General features: G+C 44.9%; 1 protein-coding gene across 6 annotated transcripts in view; it reads right to left on the reverse strand.

The window, feature by feature from the left end:
• Window positions 1-21130, reverse strand: part of glra1 (glycine receptor, alpha 1) — a 125791-nt gene that overhangs the window by 33402 nt on the left and 71259 nt on the right. For all 6 annotated transcript variants that reach the window (XM_078954433.1, XM_078954432.1, XM_023959406.2 and 3 more), the window contains 4 exons: window positions 20027-20094; window positions 12496-12719; window positions 8878-8960; window positions 8168-8305 (listed from right to left, as the gene is read on the reverse strand). In XM_078954433.1, the coding sequence (XP_078810559.1) occupies window positions 8168-8305; window positions 8878-8960; window positions 12496-12719; window positions 20027-20094 (513 nt within the window). The remainder of the gene's footprint in view (window positions 1-8167; window positions 8306-8877; window positions 8961-12495; window positions 12720-20026; window positions 20095-21130) is intronic.

The following is a 21130-nucleotide window of genomic DNA, read 5'->3' on the forward strand; positions in this document are numbered from 1 at the left end:
ATAATTTTATATGTTCTCTGTCACAAAACTGCACTTTAAGTTTCCTCAGCAGCCGTTTTCTGGATCAGAGTACAGTTAAATCTGCAGTCTTTAGCAGATTAACGCTGCCCCCCCTTTGTGTTTTTAGGGTCAAATGCAGGTAAAGTGGGATGAGCAGGACATGTGGTGGTGGTGGTTGGGGGTCTGGACCACGTTCTAGAGATGCTTTGACTGGAACTATCTGGTCCTTCAGCTGTTTGTTGATCATTGTCTAATCAACAAAAACATGTGATCTGACGAACAAAGACTCCCTGCAATGCAGCAGAAACTGTAATTAGTATTTCAAACAGGCCTTTTACTGTGTGGGGGGGCCGTGGGGGCAGGAAAAGAAATAAAAAGCGAAGGAGGGAAAAGCCCTCTATTTCTTGGAGTCACAATAGACTGCAGCTAATAAATCCGAGCGAAGCGACACCTTAATTCCCTCTTAATGCTTGATTGGGAAGCGGCGAGCTGAGCGCACGCCGGAGCGCGCACGCCAGCACACGCGCATGCGGTCACGTGCGCCAACGTGAAGCCACAGGGAGCGGCACGGCCGGAGAGTAATGGCCCAAGATGAGATGAGAATAAAGAAGCAAAAAGGAAAGAGGGAGAGTGGAAGCAAGGAGAGGAGGACGAGGGAGTAAATTGTCCTTGAAGAATGGATGTGAGGGAGGCCCAGGAGAAACGGAGGAGAGTAGGAGAACACAGGAGGGCAGCGGGGAGACACACGGCGCCGTGGCCCCCTTTCCAGCGTTTTCCTCTTTTTGTTCCTGCGTCTGCAGGACGATCGAGTCAGCAAAACTCCTGATGAACGTTCTACCTGCTGCCTCCTCCTAATGAGCCTCCTCCTCCTCCTCCTGCTGCTGCTGCTGTGACTCCTCCTACTTCAGCAGGAAGAAAGTTAGGGATCCTCCAACCCCCACTCTATTTTTTTTGTTTCTGTGCTTTTAGTATTTCAGTGTCAGTTTTTGTGTATTTTATTTCCTGTTGTGTCCTCCAAAAAACACATCCTCACCTGCAGACAGACCAGACGACAAAACAACACAATTCTGTCACAGGATGAATTCCCCTTTGTTAGAGGCGGATCTTCTTCACAACACAGAAAACATGCGATCCACACAGACATACAACATGCAATCCAATTCAATCAAATTCAATTCAATTTTTTTTGTATAGCCCAAAATCACAACAACAGTCGTCTCGATGGACTTCAAAGTAAAACATGAAATCAAAAGGATCACGAATAAAATGAGTTCAATAGGAAAATACTAAAATGAACTAACAAACTGACTAAGCTATACTGGCATCCCTGCCCTTAGACCCCCCTTCACGGTAAGGAAAAACTCCTAAAAAACCCACACAGACACACAACATGTGATCCACACAGACACACAACATGTGATCCACACAGACAAACATCATGTGATCCACACAGACACACAACATGTGATCCACACAGACAAACATCATGTGATCCACACAGACACACAACATGTGATCCACACAGACAAACATCATGTGATCCACACAGACACACATGATGTTATCCACACAGACACAAAACATGTGATCCACACAGACACACATGATGTGATCCACACAGACACACAACATGTGATCCACACAGACAAACATCATGTGATCCACACAGACACACAACATGTGATCCACACAGACAAACAGCATGTGATCCACACAGACACACAACATGTGATCCACACAGACAAACATCATGTGATCCACACAGACACACAACATGTGATCCACACAGACACACATCATGTGATCCACACAGACACACAACATGTGATCCACACAGACAAACATCATGTGATCCACACAGACAAACATCATGTGATCCACACAGACACACAACATGTGATCCACACAGACACACATGATGTTATCCACACAGACACACAACATGTGATCCACACAGACACACATGATGTGATCCACACAGACACACAACATGTTATCCACACAGACACACAACATGTGATCCACACAGACACACATGATGTGATCCACACAGACACACAACATGTGATCCACACAGGAAACATCATGTGATCCACACAGACACAAAACATGTGATCCACACAGACAAACATCATGTGATCCACACAGACACACAACATGTGATCCACACAGGAAACATCATGTGATCCACACAGACACACAACATGTGATCCACACAGACAAACATCATGTGATCCACACAGACAGATATCATGTGATCCACACATACAAACATCATGTGATCCACACAGACAAACATCATGTGATCCACACAGACACACAACATGTGATCCACATAGACACACAACATGTGATCCACACAGACACACAACATGTGATCCACACAGACAAACATCATGTGATCCACACAGACACACAATATGTGATCCACACAGACACACATGATGTTATCCACACAGACACACAACATGTGATCCACACAGACACACATGATGTGATCCACACAGACACACAACATGTGATCCACACAGACACACAACATGTGATCCACACAGACACACATGATGTGATCCACACAGACACACAACATGTGATCCACACAGACAAACATCATGTGATCCACACAGACACACAACATGTGATCCACACAGACAAACATCATGTGATCCACACAGACACACAACATGTGATCCACACAGACAAACATCATGTGATCCACACAGACACACAACATGTGATCCACACAGACACACAACATGTGATCCAGACAGACACACAACATGTGATCCACACAGACACACATGTGATCCACACAGACAAGTATCATGTGATCCACACAGACACACAACATGTGATCCACACAACATGTGATCCACACAGAAAAACATCATGTGATCCACACAGACACACAACATGTGATCCACACAGACACACATGATGTGATCCACACAGACACACAACATGTGATCCACACAGACAAACATCATGTGATCCACACAGACACACATCATGTTATCCACACAGACAAACATCATGTGATCCACACAGACACACAACATGTGATCCACACAGACAAACATCATGTGATCCACACAGACACACAACATGTGATCCACACAGACAAACATCATGTGATCCACACAGACAAACATCATGTGATCCACACAGACAAACATCATGTGATCCACACAGACACACAACATGTGATCCACACAGACAAACATCATGTGATCCACACAGACACACATCATGTGATCCACACAGACAAACATCATGTGATCCACACAGACACACAACATGTGATCCACACAGACAAACATCATGTGATCCACACAGACACACAACATGTGATCCACACAGACAAACATCATGTGATCCACACAGACACACAACATGTGATCCACACAGACAAACATCATGTGATCCACACAGACACACAACATGTGATCCACACAGACACACAACATGTGATCCAGACAGACACACAACATGTGATCCACACAGACACACATGTGATCCACACAGACAAGTATCATGTGATCCACACAGACACACAACATGTGATCCACACAACATGTGATCCACACAGAAAAACATCATGTGATCCACACAGACACACAACATGTGATCCACACAGACACACATGATGTGATCCACACAGACACACAACATGTGATCCACACAGACAAACATCATGTGATCCACACAGACACACATCATGTGATCCACACAGACAAACATCATGTGATCCACACAGACACACAACATGTGATCCACACAGACAAACATCATGTGATCCACACAGACACACAACATGTGATCCACACAGACAAACATCATGTGATCCACACAGACAAACATCATGTGATCCACACAGACACACAACATGTGATCCACACAGACACACCACATGTGATCCACACAGACAAACATCATGTGATCCACACAGACACACAACATGTGATCCACACAGACACACAACATGTGATCCAGACAGACACACAACATGTGATCCACACAGACACACAACATGTGATCCACACAGACAAGTATCATGTGATCCACACAGACACACAACATGTGATCCACACAACATGTGATCCACACAGACAAACATCATGTGATCCACACAGACACACATGATGTTATCCACACAGACACACAACATGTGATCCACACAGACACACATGATGTGATCCACACAGACACACAACATGTGATCCACACAGACAAACATCATGTGATCCACACAGACACACATCATGTGATCCACACAGACAAACATCATGTGATCCACACAGACACACAACATGTGATCCACACAGACAAACATCATGTGATCCACACAGACACACATGATGTTATCCACACAGACACACAACATGTGATCCACACAGACACACATGATGTGATCCACACAGACACACAACATGTGATCCACACAGACAAACATCATGTGATCCACACAGACAAACATCATGTGATCCACACAGACAAACATCATGTGATCCACACAGACAAACATCATGTGATCCACACAGACACACAACATGTGATCCACACAGACAAACATCATGTGATCCAAACAGACACACAACATGTGATCCACATAGACACACATGATGTGATCCACACAGACACACAACATGTGATCCACACAGACAAACATCATGTGATCCACACAGACACACAATATGTGATCCACACAGACACACATGATGTTATCCACACAGACACACAACATGTGATCCACACAGACACACATGATGTGATCCACACAGACACACAACATGTTATCCACACAGACACACAACATGTGATCCAAACAGACACACATGATGTGATCCACACAGACACACAACATGTGATCCACACAGGAAACATCATGTGATCCACACAGACACACAACATGTGATCCACACAGACAAACATCATGTGATCCACACAGACACACAACATGTGATCCACACAGACACACAACATGTGATCCACATAGACACACATGATGTGATCCACACAGACACACAACATGTGATCCACACAGACAAACATCATGTGATCCACACAGACACACAATATGTGATCCACACAGACACACATGATGTTATCCACACAGACACACAACATGTGATCCACACAGACACACATGATGTGATCCACACAGACACACAACATGTGATCCACACAGACACACAACATGTGATCCACACAGACACACATGATGTGATCCACACAGACACACAACATGTGATCCACACAGACAAACATCATGTGATCCACACAGACACACAACATGTGATCCACACAGACAAACATCATGTGATCCACACAGACACACATGATGTTATCCACACAGACACACAACATGTGATCCACACAGACACACATGATGTGATCCACACAGACACACAACATGTGATCCACACAGACAAACATCATGTGATCCACACAGACAAACATCATGTGATCCACACAGACAAACATCATGTGATCCACACAGACAAACATCATGTGATCCACACAGACACACAACATGTGATCCACACAGACAAACATCATGTGATCCACACAGACACACAACATGTGATCCACATAGACACACATGATGTGATCCACACAGACACACAACATGTGATCCACACAGACAAACATCATGTGATCCACACAGACAAACATCATGTGATCCACACAGACACACAACATGTGATCCACACAGACACACAACATGTGATCCACATAGACACACATGATGTGATCCACACAGACACACAACATGTGATCCACACAGACAAACATCATGTGATCCACACAGACACACAACATGTGATCCACACAGACAAACATCATGTGATCCACACAGACAAACATCATGTGATCCACACAGACAAACATCATGTGATCCACACAGACACACAACATGTGATCCACACAGACAAACATCATGTGATCCACACAGACACACAACATGTGATCCACACAGACAAACATCATGTGATCCACACAGACAAACATCATGTGATCCACACAGACACACAACATGTGATCCACACAGACACACAACATGCGATCCACACACACGTATCATGCGATCCACACACACGTATCATGTGATCCACACAGACAAACATCATGTGATCCACACTGACACATAACATTTGATCCACACAGACACGCATCATGTGATCCACACAGTGACTTAAACAGCTAAGAAAGTTCAGTGTGTGATGACGCAGCAAGAATCTTCAGGAAGAACGGAGCAACAGAGCTGAAGAGCTTCTGCTGAAACTTTATAAAACCCACTCCCATAAAAATGGTCTTTTTGGTGCTTTTAATGTGTTTTTGTTGCATTTTTTTGATACTGGACGACATTTATTTAGAAACCCACATGACATTGTGGTTTCTTCCAATGTAAAGTATTTCCTAATAATCTTTTTACTGAAATCGTTGTGATTAAGAGCCGATGAAAAACTGCTGTTTGAAAAGGATCGTATTTGTGATGCAGAAAATACGCTGGGCGGGGCCACAAGCTCTTTGCTCCGCCCCATGCTGATGTACGGCGGGAGAGGGTGTAAACAAATGGATGATGGGAAGTGTGGGTGGGCTTAGTCCACACCAACAACTCAGAGGGGAATTCCTAATGCCGCTCTGCAGAAACTATGTCCTAGAAATCGACACAGGTTTTCAGATTTTGTCTACAACACAAAATAGATCAGAAGACGATGAACCAGAAATCAAACAGAGGTAAAAAACCAAACAAACAGGTGTGCTGAGGATAATCAGCTCATGTGACTGAAGAGATTTACAGGTGTGTGTGTCTTTGTGTGTTTTTGGAGTGTGTGAAGAGCAGATTAGTTCTCATTCCGAGGCATCAGTCAGGAAGAAGCTGACACCTGCTGTCACCTCTCTGGAGATGAACGACCCGCCTTCAGACGGAGAGCCTTGACACGACTCCACATCCCACACACACAAAGACACACAAACACACAAAGACACACACACTTTGAGATTCCATTACCCCGTTTTCATCTGGAGACTTTTGGGTTGTGTCTGAATTTCTTCCCTACTCTCCTCATTTTCTAGGGCTGTTCCAAAATCCAGGGCCCTGGAAATTTCCCAGAAGTCTCTGGAAAAACCAGTGTGCATAGATGCTCACTAGATCGGTGACTATAGACCACATACATTGTGAACAATTTTTGCCCAAAAAATGTATCTAAATGTATTTTTTAAATAAACCATCAACGTTTTTATCTAATCGTCGCAAAACGCTCATATCAATTAGATTTGAACTAAATCAATGAAGTCATAAATCCCGTCAAAAAGAAATACAAATGAAAAGTTATTCGGACATAGAGCCGCACTATGTAGTATTTCAGTAGTTAGGGTGGGAATTCAGATACAGCCTTTGTGGTTTTGTCATCTTTGGTTCTTCACTTCAGTGAAACCTGATTTGTTTCCTGCGTTCTGATTGGTTGCTGTCTTGTCTTCCTCCTTCAGCAGATCTTCACCGGATGACCTGCTCACTCATCTGGATCCTCACACAGCTTTTATCCAGACGTTTCTCCAGTCAGACCGCAGCGAACTTAAGATTCATCGTGAACTTAAGAAATGGGATCAAATGTGGAGAACCTGAACATCCATGGGGAGCAGAAGCTAAAGATCTTCACCGCTGTCTTTTAAATATTCCAAATATGCATCCGTACATTTTGTCCCGCTCTTACGGTGGCGGGTCACGGGCGGTTGGGACTTTTCTCCCCCTCCCAGCTGAGAGACGTAGTCTCCCCAGCAGGTCTCCGTCTTCCCCAGGTTCTCCACCAGGGGGCACCTTCCATATATTTTAACTGAATAAAACTGAGGGAAAATGGTCTTTTCAGGGAACGGAGGAATGAAGGGGTGAGATATGACAGACTTCTCTGTGAAGGAGGGAAGATTCTAACACCAAGCTGTGAACATGGAGGAGAAAAATCAGTGATTGATGGAAGCAGAGAGAGAAAATGCTCAGAACCTCTGCAAGCCACTCAGGAGTTTTACGTTTTCCTGCCGGCGGGGTCCGACCCGCCAAACAGGAGATCAGGATGAAGCTCAAATAGGAGTAGACTCCAAACTAAAACGTGTCTGCGACCCTACAAAGAGCTGTGAGAGCCGCTGACTCCTCCCCCTCGGTCCTCACCTGTGTTGTAGTGCTTGGTGCAGTAGCGCAGGTCCTTCTCCTCCTTCAGGATGAACTGAGGCAGCGTCAGGCCGTCCGCCACCTGCACGGCGCCCTTCTCGTCCCACTCGAAGATGAGGTCGTTCATGGTGTAGCCGACTGCAGGGGGGAGCAGCAGGTTAGAGCGACTGCAGCAGAGCGAGTCCTTTCAGGTGCAGATGGTTTTCAGGTTGCTGCTCTCCGTTGTTGTTGGGGTTAAAAAGCCGTAAAAACATCATAAATCTTCTCACTCTCTGCTCTCAGTGTTCCCTTTGCTCGTGGAGGGAAATGAAATCACACCAAGTAGAACGTTTGCAACAACTTGTGATCGTTTCTGCGTCATTTCTTTCTCTTAATTTAGCAAAAATGAATCGGTTCTGATTCATTTATTTAAAAAAAAAGAATCACTGTTATTCTGTCTAACAGGATGTGAGCTGGTTCCTGACAGCATCACAAACAAAGTTATTGATCAGGAAGTTCCTTCTGTACAATTTCTGTTTGACTTCCTGTTTGATGCTGCTTTCACAACAAAAGCATCAGTTCACCAGGTGACCACTAGGCGGTTTTTAAACACAAACAAAGCTGGCTTTGATTTGACACCAAACCGTTTAGTAACAGAGGGGTGGGAAGAGGCAGATCTGCAGCGGGGGTGGGTTGGAGTGTGTGTGTTTGGTTTTTGTGTGGTTACTCACAGCTCTCCAGCTGCATGATGCAGGTCTGCACATCCATGGGGAAGTTCTTCAGATCCATGGGGCAGGCCAGGATCAGAGTGATTCTGCAAACCAGCAGGAAAACAAACATTGGTGTCAGTCTCCCAACGGCCTGTTAGTCATTTCATGGACACACGTGGTGTTGCTACACGATGGTGGCAAAGCAGACGTCACGCCGTAACCTTCTCTGTCGGAGGGGGTCGTGTGGTCAGATCTTCCATCTTCACCACACAAGAGGTCTGAGGATGAAGAGCGGGCTGCTGAGGACCGCAGAAGCTGGTCTTCACAGCCCTCAGCAGACTCCAGATGGATGAAGCTGATTTGACCTGAGGACCCCTCCCACCCCAGAGGGACCCCTCCACGTCCGGTCTGTTGAACCTCATGCAGTTTACTGGGCCTGGACCGGCTTCCAAACTCCTGACAGGAAGCTCAACGTCAAGAAGTTCAGAAACCAAAGTACCTGACAGATTTCTCAGACTTGGACAACTTTTATGTTTATTTACATCTAAATGTACGTTTTCTATTAGATAAGCCCCCCCCCCCTCCCCCCCCAATGTCTTTAAACTGGAAGTACAAAATCCCATAGACTTGGAGAAATAAACAGCTGTTACTCAGTCGCTCTATTGTTCAGAAGAACCGTTTTTAGATCTGTCGCTTTTTTTTAACATCTTCTTGAGAATCCTCATTTTTTTAGGATATTTTTTTCTGTCAATCAGATGCCTCAATAAAAGTAGGCGGAGCCTTCTAGCCCCCATGTCCATCATTCCAACATTTGACGAATTTAGTGTATCCGGCTTTCAAGTATAGAAGGGGTGTGGCCTCCCAACAAGCTTACTCCTGATTGGTGAGAGTGGTTACCATAGAAACTCAGATCGCTGCCTACAGACGCCATCGGGATCTAACGCGGCAGAAAGCCAGAATAAACCAGTTTCTGTGGATGACGTCACTCTCAGTCCGGTTCTCACATACGGTCCGTGGTCAGAAGCAGCCGCCGCGTCGGCGCGTCTTTTTAAACGTGAGCTGAGGAAGTGGCGGCGGGCGTCTGCAGAACGACCTTCTGCGGGGGAGCAAGAGGGGACAAAGGCGAGGAACGGCTGGACGAAGCCGACAGCCAATTGGATCCGGAGGACCGGGGGGGTTGAGGTTTGCTGAAGATCCTTCGGTGGGCGGATGCAGCTTCAGCAAGTGGGGGGGTGGGCTTTTAAGGTGGAAAATCATTTCATGCTTTCCAGTGTGGAAAATGCAGGTTAACCTGCAGCTGATTTGGGGGGGGTTGTCAATAAAACGTCCAGATTCACACTTTTTTATCTCCACATGATCTGCAGAGGATCCACAATTCTAATAATCCTCCCTCGTGAAGGAACGGCCCGGTCCGAAAACGTTTACTCCTCCAGGAGGATTTCCTGCCGATAAACAAACACAGTAAACAGCATTTACCCCCCCCCACGCCGCCTTTTCTCCTGGACGCTTTAATATCCGAGCCTCTGAGATCAGACTGATCAACAGCAGGTTCATTCTGATGCTGTCAGGGTAAAAAATGAGAGCAGCAGGATCGTCTCCGCTCCTCCTGCCGGACACGGAGGCCGATAACGGATCCGAGTCGCCGCTGGAATACTAACAGGGTAGAGTGGGCTATCACGCCGCGGCGAGGAGGGAGAGGAGCGTGGTCCGGACGGCCACAGGAAATCAGAAGAAACCATGAACTGTGATGCAATAAGAGAAGTGGAGTGCAGGAAATAAGTCTGTCACAGATGGACGACAACGTTTCAGAGCGACCTCCACACTCGGGACCAAAACCAATTTCCTGCCACTTTTGTGGGAATTATTGGCGTTCTGAGCTTCCTGCAGGGTTAGAGTTCCCTTTGAGTCCCACAATGGCACAATAGCAGCTTGAAAAGCCTAAATTCATGCTAAATACTTCAGATCACCAAAGAACTACGAATAACGCAGTTTTTCTGTATAATTCAGTCCCAACGAAACTGAAGGACCAGATTCTTCATTTTCATTCATTCATCTTCTTCTACCGTTTTGTCCCTTTCGGGGTCACGGGGCTGCTGGAGCCTATCCCGGCCACCTACGGCCACAGGCAGGGGACACCATGGACAGGTCGCCCGTCTGTCGCAGGGCCACAATCACACACCCACTCATTCTCACGCTCACAGCTATGGACAATTTGGAGTCACAAATTGACCTATGAAGCATGTTTTTGGACGCTGGGAATTTCCCAAAAAGATTTCCATGAATGAAACGAAAATACAGATGTCAGGGATAACCAAAGAAAGTTTTGAAATTATTATGGGATGCCCACAGGACCTAAGGCCTTGGTGGTCATTTGGTGGTCAAATGTGATCGTTTCACTTTTTAAAATGGAAAAGAAAGCTTTTGCTGGAGCGATCTTCATGGAATTTCACACACGCAACACGCCTGACGTCTTTTTGACCAGTGATCATGGGGAGAGCCCCCCCCCCAAAAAAATTCCCTTTACTACCTTCTATAAATGTAAACTCCTTTGGATTTCCTCTTAACTGTTAGAGTATCATCAGGAAGCTACTTGGGAAAAATGTCGGATTTCGATTTTTAACGCTGTTAGCATGGCGAGCTCACAAAGGTGGCGTTCCCCTGTTGCTCGCTCATTTTAACCAGAATATTTTAAAATGATATAACATACGATATGACCATGTTGAGAATAAGGGCGGTGGTTAATTTAATTCAATTCCATTTTATTTGTACAGCCCAAATGAAACAGGCGTCTCAATGGGCTTTGTACCAAAAGAAAAAAAACTGCTGCCACAGAAATGTAAAAATGTAATTTTGCCAAATTCTTCTAAAAGTTTCTTGGATCTGTTCGTGGCTCAGCCAGTGAGGGAAGCTCAAACGGGGGCGGCGGGGTCTGGGTGGGTACCACCTGTGGGCTACACAACGCCGCTCGCGGTTTCAATTTTATCATTCTGACAGCTTTAACATTTCAGTTTTAGCACAATTCTCTATTTATGTAAAAAAAATCCAATCAGCAGCTGCTTCTTCTGGACTGTTGTCATGGTAACAGAGTGATGGAGCAGCTGAAAGGCTTCGTTATTTACAAAAACACGTGTGTACATGACTTTGAAGAAAGAGTATCATGGACATGACCTCTGACCTCTGAGTCTGAAGTCGGACCTGATTCTAATCGGGGTTCAAGACAAAAAAAAAATCCTGCTCCTCATCTGAAGTAATGAAAAAATGGCATCAAACAAACAAGCCTCCAGCTGCTTGAAGAGCGCCACCTTCAGTCAGATGTGTTGATTGAAGGCGCCGCCTTCTGTTCAGGAAGACTTCACGCACCTCTTCCGTCCTAATCTACAGACCCTCAAGTGATATTGATAGCAATCCAAGTCGTTCTTTCTCTGGGATTACTGTCAATCCAGACTAACTCACATCCGTGTTTATTCCTGAGCGCCCAGCCCACTGGTTGCCATGGAAACGGAAAAGTGGCCTGAACTCAAAGACGACAGAACTTCCCAGATGTTTTCCAGGCCCAGACCTTCAAAAAATCTCCATTCCAGTGAGATCGGTGAAACAGCCGATCTGAGCTCTGGACCTGGGACCGGGCTTTCTGCTTACCGTATGCTGTACAGCACGTTGCCATTTTTGGAGATGCGCAGCAGCTTGTTGTCCGTGGTGACCTCGTGGAAGTTGGCGCCCTTCTCATTAGCAAAGAACAGATCCGGCTTCCAGATGGAGTCCAACATGGACGGGTCCAGATCCAGCGAGTCGTCGGGATACTCGCTGTAGGCCAGGCGGGGGTCGTTCCACTGCTGCCTCAGGAAGATGTTCACTCTGTAGTCCTGCAGGAAGACAGGATGGGAGGGCGGGAAACTTCAGAGCGGGAAACTGAACCAAAGCAACATTTTAGCATCTGCAACTAAGGAAGAAAAGCAGCAATCTTTGCCTCGATGGAGCCAAACGTAAGTGTCGGTTTTTCTAACCTAGAGAAGTTGGAGGAATCACTGCAGATCAGGACCAAAGTCATCTGGAAAACTTGTCTTCTGGACTCAATGTTCAATGCTTTACACAAAATAAACCTCATTTAAAACATTTCAAAAGTTTAGGGAGAAAAACTAGCCCAAATGCACAAAGTGGGTCACGGTGTCCCGCAGAGCTCTGTGTTGGTTCCTATACTTTAACCTCTCTGTTTCCAGCAAAAATCATTTGAAATAAAAATCTTCTCTTATGATTGTCTGCGTAATTTATGTATTCAGACGCATAAAAAACATGAGATGGCGCCTTAACTCTGCAGCTTTTCTTTATTAATCAGGTTAGAGTTTCATCCACTGGTGGTTGAACTGATGAAAAACTGCAGCTTTGTTGGTAAAGACGTTTGGGTTTTATCGTCTAACTGCAGGTTTGATGCTTTTTGGAAACACTTTTACCTTTGGCACATCTACTCAGAAGCTACAACGGGCTAAGTCTCACCTGTATGGGATATCTGACAGACCTTTGATTTCTTTGCTTTCAAAATGCTAAACTTGTCAAACTTTGTACGGAAGTCCAAGAGCTTTCTTAACTTCTTCCACCATTCAGTGTGACGTCGTGGATAAAAGCATCTCCAACAGAAATGTGGGCAAAGACGCAGTTCAAAGGAAGATAAATGGCAAAGAAAAGTGGATAGAAATCTACGGGATGTAGAACACGTCAACACAAAGAAGCTGCTCTTATCAGAAAATGGGAACGACATGGGAAAGCTGGTCACGGGTCATCGCACTGCTGATTCAGCCACAGAGTAGTGATGGACGGGACCTCGTGTCTAGATGAGCAGGTGGTTATGGGTCTTCATCTGTACATCATCTTCTCTTTAGAAACGTTTTACCACGGAGGGGAGTTTCAGCCCGGTGCTTCATGAGTGATCTTTTCTGCCTCTGCCGCTCTTTTCTGATTTGAAAGTTCAGGACTTTTGGAATCAGAGGTTTTCTTGAATGGATGCACTTCTTTGGTGGAAAGACAGGAGGCGCCGTGGAGGGATTGAGATGCAGAACTGACTGAAGAGTTTCACCAGAAAAATGATTTGATGCTGAATTTGAACCTTTTAAGTTCAACTTGTCAAACTCAATAAAACAAAATAATGACATGTTTTATCCCTTATAATCCTTCATTTAACAAAGATCACGCTAAAAAACAGACAAATTGGTGTGTTTTTCAACCTTAGGTCAAACTTCATCATCCATCCTGTTTTCTTTTTTCAGAGAGTCAACAGTGAGCTAGGAAGTAAAAGCACACCCTTTGGAGGATTTACAGTCTGACTTAAGGGAGAGGATTCTGGGTAAATTCCCAATTGAACCTAAAAATATGGGGGTTAGTTTCTTGGATGTGTTCATGGTCAAAGGTAAATGGCCCTTTTCATTACCCATCCTCTGCCGTGTCTCACTGTTAAAAATTTGTGTCTGTTAAAATGTTTGGAAAAAAAGTAAAAAAAAGAAACCAAATCATGTTTGTTTTCCTGGCTGCTAATCAATGTTTCAGAAAAATCTGCAGATGAAATCCAGCTACAGGGGGGAGGAACTAATCCAGAAGGAGAACATAAAAAAACAAACCAAACAAAAGCTAAATATTTAATAAAAACAGTAATTTATTTTGAAAAGCTGAGGAGCAAACATCCAACAAAAATAAGAAATAAAGATGATTTTTACACATTTGTCCTTCAACTTTAAATCAATTCTACCCCAAGTAGAAGACTAGTAGAAGAATGTCTACTAGAACTTAGCTACAGATGTCTACTGGACATCTACAATGTCTACAGATTTTTGGATGTCATTGTCCTTTAGCATTCTGGATCTTGTTTGCATCTTAACAAAAACTCTCTTAAAAGTTTGAAAAATGGACTGTAAAGCAAACAAAACCATTATTAATGCACTTTCTAAACAATTCTTTATGTTATTTAATTATCCTATGTAATCAACCCTGGCCTACTCGAGAAAAAGGGCGGATTATAACGTGCAAGGCATGATGGGACCGATTGACTGAGGTAAGGTTGTCTGCTAGAAATCTAAACAGAGCTGTGCAACAGAGCTTTCTGAATGGATGCTAGTTGAATGTATAATGCAGATGTATAGCTGTAAAGATGGAAATAGCCATGATTCAGATTTCTAATCGATGTGTTTGTGCCCTGTGGGTATCAGCTGATTGCCCCCTAAATATCTTTCAAATGAATCGTAAATACGTCTGAGGCCCTTTTGTGGTGAAATGAAAAGTGCGTGCAGGTTTTAACCAGGTTAAGCGGTTCTTGATGCTACAGACGGTGTTTCCCAACTTAAGCTGAGTTGACACTAGAATGTCTCATAAATCCGGGTTCGCCGTCTTCCTCTGCTAAAAAGCGCCGTCCGCCATCCGTTCTGGTTTAGGTTTTAAGGCAGAAGCAGCATTTTCAGCGTGGGGTTGGCATTTACCTCGCTCCCATATCTCCCTAATTGTCAATTATTTTGAGAATATGGAGCCCGGCTGCTTCAGCTGGGCTGCCGCCATCATTAGGCTTTGCAGGGTGGGGCGTGAGCGCCGGCAGCCCCAGCAGGTGGCATTTGCAGCAGCAGCAGCAGCAGCAGCAGCCAGGCTCAGAGGCGTGTGGAAGCGTAGCCTGAGCGAGCCCCGTCCTCGGTTTATCACTGTTTATTACACTAAACATCTCACACGAGACAAATGAGCTCGACCTTCTGGGAACGTGACGCCTTTTTCTTCTGCTTGAGATTGTGACAAATGGGCCGAAATGCTGCAGAGACGAGGAGTGTGTGCTGACGCGGAGACGGAACGGGGGAGTTCGTGCCGCCGTCATCAGTCACCAACACGCCTGCAGTTTGATATGAGCGGGGAAAGGGCAGGAGCTAGCCAGAACCGGCTCTGTTTGGACTTCCTCCAAACAACGGTAATTATGTTTTCAGCCGACACGAACGCTCTCACTCCCACAGGAGGCCAGAGCCCACATGGAGCCTTCCATTCATCTCTTAATTAATGTTGAAGTGCGTTTACGGTAAACACAAATAAATATTCAGTTCACAAAGATGATTTGAATGAGTGTAGAAAAGGCTAAATTCAGCTGTGATGCATTTACTGACTCCAGGACTAAACCACATATCTGACCTCACCAAGACTAGGCTGTGATTTAAGCACAAAAGAGAGAGAAAAAAAGAATAAATGAATAAATGCATTCAAGAAACTGAATTGTGTTTTTCCAAAGGTGTCTATTTGCCAAAAAAAAAAAAAACAACAATTTTCTGGGAAAGTTCTGTTTTTTGCAAAACAATGAAAAAGATGAAAAAACAGTCAGAAATGAAATTGGCCAAAAATAAATAAATCCACAAACAAAACCAAAACACGTGTCATCAATGTCCAAAGCTCATTTTGAAATTATTGTGGGATGGCCACAGGACCTATTTTGTGGGAAAGGTTAAAATTGGAAGATTTTCACCTCTCCGGCTTCTCCCTACCTCTCTAAGTGTAGGGGTATTTGGAGCTGTGGTGGTGTCCAAAAGCGTGTGTTTTTAAGGAGTATTGGCGCAGAAAAGAAACCTTTATCTTCACATGGCGGTGCTCTGAAGCACAGAGGTTTACTTTTAAATGACTTGTTGCTTCTGCATGACTCTTAAAAATGATCAAACCGATGTCGTCCTGTGTTTTCCGAGCGCTGGCGGCTACGCGCTGGAGGCTATGCGCTGGCAGCTACGCGCTGGCGGCTACGCGCTGGCGTAGTAACTATTCATGACATCATCGAGGGGTGGTGTCGACCAAATTTCAAGAAAGGAATTTTCCATATCTCCCCGCTTGGAGGGCTAAATGTAGGGGAAGAATTTGGATTTGCCCCAAGTCTACGTTCATAACTGACGTTTTGTTGACCTTTGACCTTTTGGCCGCCATATTGAATTAATATAGACCTTTTTTTACCGGCTACAAATTTAAACTCCTATGCCTTCTTACCCATGGAGCATCACTAGGAAGGTAGTTGTGAAAAAATGTTGTGGATTTCAAACGCCGTTAGCGTGGTGGGCTCGCTAAGCAGCGCTCTGCTTTTGTTTGCGCATTTATGACCAGAATTTTGTAAAATTTAATCGTCAAGCTTAAAAAAACAAGATCACAAGATATGAACATATTAGGAAAGTGGGTGTGGTTAGTTAAAATAACCTTTGTTGCCAAGGAAATCTAAAAATGTACTTTTACCAATTTTTCTACAAAATGACGTAAACCTGTCCGTCGTCCCCAGGCGACCAAAACACAAAACGGTTGCTATGGAGATAAAACCAACAGAAAAGGGTTTTTTCCCATGAATTCCTCACATGCAGCTCGGACCAGGCTGGCAGGGCAGATGGGCGGGTCGGGGGGGTTTAATAAAGCAATATGCATCAATAAACCTTTTTTAAAAAAATAAATGCTTCACTTGAAAATGTTCCAAAAGCTGAATTATCCACTTCATAATCACAAAACGATCAAGAAAAGCCACAAAACAAAAATGAGGAATTTAAAACTGAAAAGCAGAGATGAAGTAACAGGCTGAACATGAATGAAACACTATCAGGCATACTGATGGTTCAGTGAACGTTCTCCGTGTTGCAGTGTTCCTGAAAACACACTGTTTGTGTTACAGAGGTCGGTACGACAAACCAGCATTAGGGAGGAAACGAACGTCTCCCTGCTGCGGTTTGATGACGTCCTGCAGGGAATCGTGTCCGTTTAATATTGAGCAGCAGCGCCGAGTGGCTGCAGGAAAAGCGCCGTTGCCTCTGACGCAGCTCTGCATCCATCGCCTCCACCTCAGGAGGAAGGCTGGAGGCATCATCTGCCTCCGACACGCCGCTACACAACCATTAGCAAAGAGAGCGCCGTACTTACACAACGCCACGCTCATTCCAGCCTGTGCTACACCCAGACACTAAAGCACGCATGAAGGAATGCAATCGTCCTCTTCCTCGTCTTCATCAGCTTGCTGTGACACGAACAACAATAATGTGAGGAGAAGCGGCAGCGGGTTCTCATCCCACGCCTGTCATGACTTCCTGACGGGATTCAGCTCAGGTAGAGGGAGGAGGCGATGGCGACTCGCTCACCTTCACCTCCTCACGCACGTCCTCCATGAGACGCATGGACGGGTCCACAGGGACCCGGCTGACCTGAAGCCACGCTTCAGACAGGAACGACATTTTCCTCTAAAGGAATCCTTCACATCATGACAACATCTCATCAAAATGTTTACATTTATTGTTTACGTACACAAAAAAGCAAAGAGTTGAAGAAGCTTCAGATGTTTTCTGAATTACAAAGAAACAGATACTTTTATTTGATTCAAAGTCCCCCTCTGAGGACTATCATGTTTGTGGAGTTTTTGACATGTGCTTGTGGCATTTTGGTTATGAAAGAGAACAAATGTACTAAAAAGAATTGTTTCATTTTTGCATTTCTGAGTATTTCTCCTTTTAAATTGCTGTCAATCAAACTGTTGCGGTTTAAATGAATGAGCTGTGGTGATGTCGCAACGGCGCAGGAAGCTCCCAGATCCGCCCCGTTCAGCGTGACCTTAACCCTTAAATCAGCTCATGTGCAGCAGAAGACACGAGGGGGCATTGCTGCACTGTTGCCCGCATATATTTTTTAAGGGGGTCCACGGCTGGATTTGGTCGTACTTAAAGTTATTGTCCCAAAGGTTTTCTCCACATTTGTGTTCTCGCTTTGACCGAGTTTGAAGGTTTTCTGTCCCGCATTAACCAGAGAGGGTACAAATAAAAACAGGAATAAAATCAGGGGATCTTTTCTATTATTGCCTCCATGAAAATAAGAAAAATATCATAAAGTTCTGGAGGCCCGATCAGGCTCGCCTCCCATAGTGATCGGGATCGCTCCATCGGAGACCGACTGTCCAGGGTGAACCCGCCTCCACCCAACAGTACCCGTCCCAAGCAATGTGGTTCAGACGGGTACCAAACTGGGCTCAAATCGTGCTGCTGCCAGACCTTTGCTTGTCGCTCAAATCTCGCCGGTAGTGTCTGCCGCTCGAATCGCGTTTGCCGCTGAACCATAACCCGTGATCCTAACCTAACCCTTCCTCTGGCTCCATGCAGCCAAGAAAAAAGTTCCTTTGTGGCGTTTCATTGTATTTGCTGTGTGACGTCGTTCAACAATCTGCATGTTCATTTTTCCGATCAAAGTTCTCTTCATGTGTACTTTTATGAAACAGCAGGTTCTGGTCCACATTTGTTTTGTCGCTTGGTTCAAAAGGTGTGGATTTGGAACCAAACCTATGTCACTTTTCACCGTTTCTCTTCGGAGAATAGAGACTGACAGTCGGTGTTGGGGGGGGCGGGTAGGGGGCGGGGCTAGTCAGCTCAGCACCAAAGGCGAAGATTTTGGAATTAAACATGAAATAAGGATTTTTAAGACATTTAGTTTGTGGGATTTTGGTTCAAACTTGCGAATCATAATCAAAACAACAGAGAACGTTTTTATTTTCTAAACATTTTCATGGAGAGACTTTAATTCAACATTAGTGTTTCTATTGATTTCCATCTTTAGACAATATTTCTTACTGTTTGATTGTTTTGTGCATTTATTTTGACATTGTTAGGAGTTGCTGTGGATTTTCCTCAGACACGAAGGTGTTGCAGGTTTGTCCGAACACAGTTAGACTAGTTTCTCCACAGATCGGTTTGTTTTCCCCCCCAAATCAAAGTCATTTAGTGTGAAATCTAAAAAGCGTCTCTGAACAGCAGAATCATCAAACGTAGATCTATAGGTTCATTAATAATCTGCATGTTGGAGTGTCGTCAAATAAAAATATTTAAGGAAGAAGTTCAAACTACAATAGGAAAGATACTTTAAAAACAGCCAACACTAAGTCCTGTTTAATGTCTATTTTAACTTTGTATCCTGTAGAACATCATCTGCTGCTCAGAGGAGGTTGCTGGTTCAATTCTCTTCATGGCTGTTGAATGTAACGTTTGACGTTTCTACACAGTGACTGGTCAGGGATTAATAATAAAATAAAGATACAAATTTGGAAATGTCTGCATACTTAATACCCCCCCCCCACACACACACACACACTGTACGCACACGGGGAAAGCTTTGTCTGATCCCGTTGGGGAACGGGGAGCCTGGGCTGAAGAACACATGACCTACTCACCATGGTGGTTTCAGCGATGGATCCAAAACTGTTGATAAAAATGTTGCAGGTGACGTTTACAGGTGGACCTGCAGAAACGACAGAGAGCAGAGGACAGAGGTGAGACCGCGGCACCGACGGTCTGGATGGGGCAGAAGAAAAAAACGCAGGAACGGGGAGGACCTGTGGACCCGCCCCCAGCAGGTCCCACCAACACCACAGACCGCCTCACCGGCACTGAAGCTGAACAGGTCTGGGTTTATTCACGGAAACATCTAAAGCTCTCAGTGAGGAACAACATGGACTCATGACACGATTACATTTGGTGCCGCTTTGGTCCTGGTCGGATTTCCTCTCATGGTTCTGCAGGTGTGAAAGCTCCCCTGATCTCTCGTTTGCTCTCCTGAGGTTCTCTGTTCTCTTGCAGGTGAACTCTGGTTGGGTTCACTACAGTGTGATGTCTGCTGGGTGAAGGCGGGGGAGCTTCTTCATACATGATGGTCAGAGGATGAGTGGGAGCAGTCCCATATTCCTTTTTCCAGCTGTTTTCCATCCGGTCTGAACCTGTTTGGGACAACAGCGCCTCCACCTGAGCAGCTGGTGGAACTTTCTCCTTAAATCAAACCAAACCAGATGGGGTACCCCATTTAGCAGCATGATCTTTTAGCGTCCTCAAAGGGTAAAGACTTTCACATGTCAGCACACCTGCAGCCACAGGGGGCGCCAAACGCATCTAAATAGCTGCAGTCTGTCTAATTCACACCAGAAGACTGCTCGCCGCTGTGTCATCTGTTACAAGACGTCTTTGTTGAAATACAGAAATAACGTTGGTTTGTCGCTAATCAATCAATCTCTCCGTCGATGCACTCATGACCCGCTCTGCACAAACAGGAACTACGGCAGAATCAGATGAAGCTTCTTCTCAGTCGGTTCTTCAAACCCGGAAGAACCGGAGCAGCATTTGAGAAAAAGGTTTCTGCTGAAAGTTGTTCGTCTGGTTTCACAAAACATCTGGACTTTGCTGTTAGAACTCATCTCACAAAATCAATGGATCAACTTTTAGCTGCTCCTCAAATGAATGTAGAACTTTGGGACAAAAACCAGAAAGCACGGCGGAGGAGAGGC

This window comes from Oryzias latipes, chromosome 10, assembly GCF_053564925.1.
Source record: "Oryzias latipes strain Hd-rR chromosome 10, Olatipes_Hd-rR_3.1".
NCBI lineage: Eukaryota > Metazoa > Chordata > Actinopteri > Beloniformes > Adrianichthyidae > Oryzias > Oryzias latipes.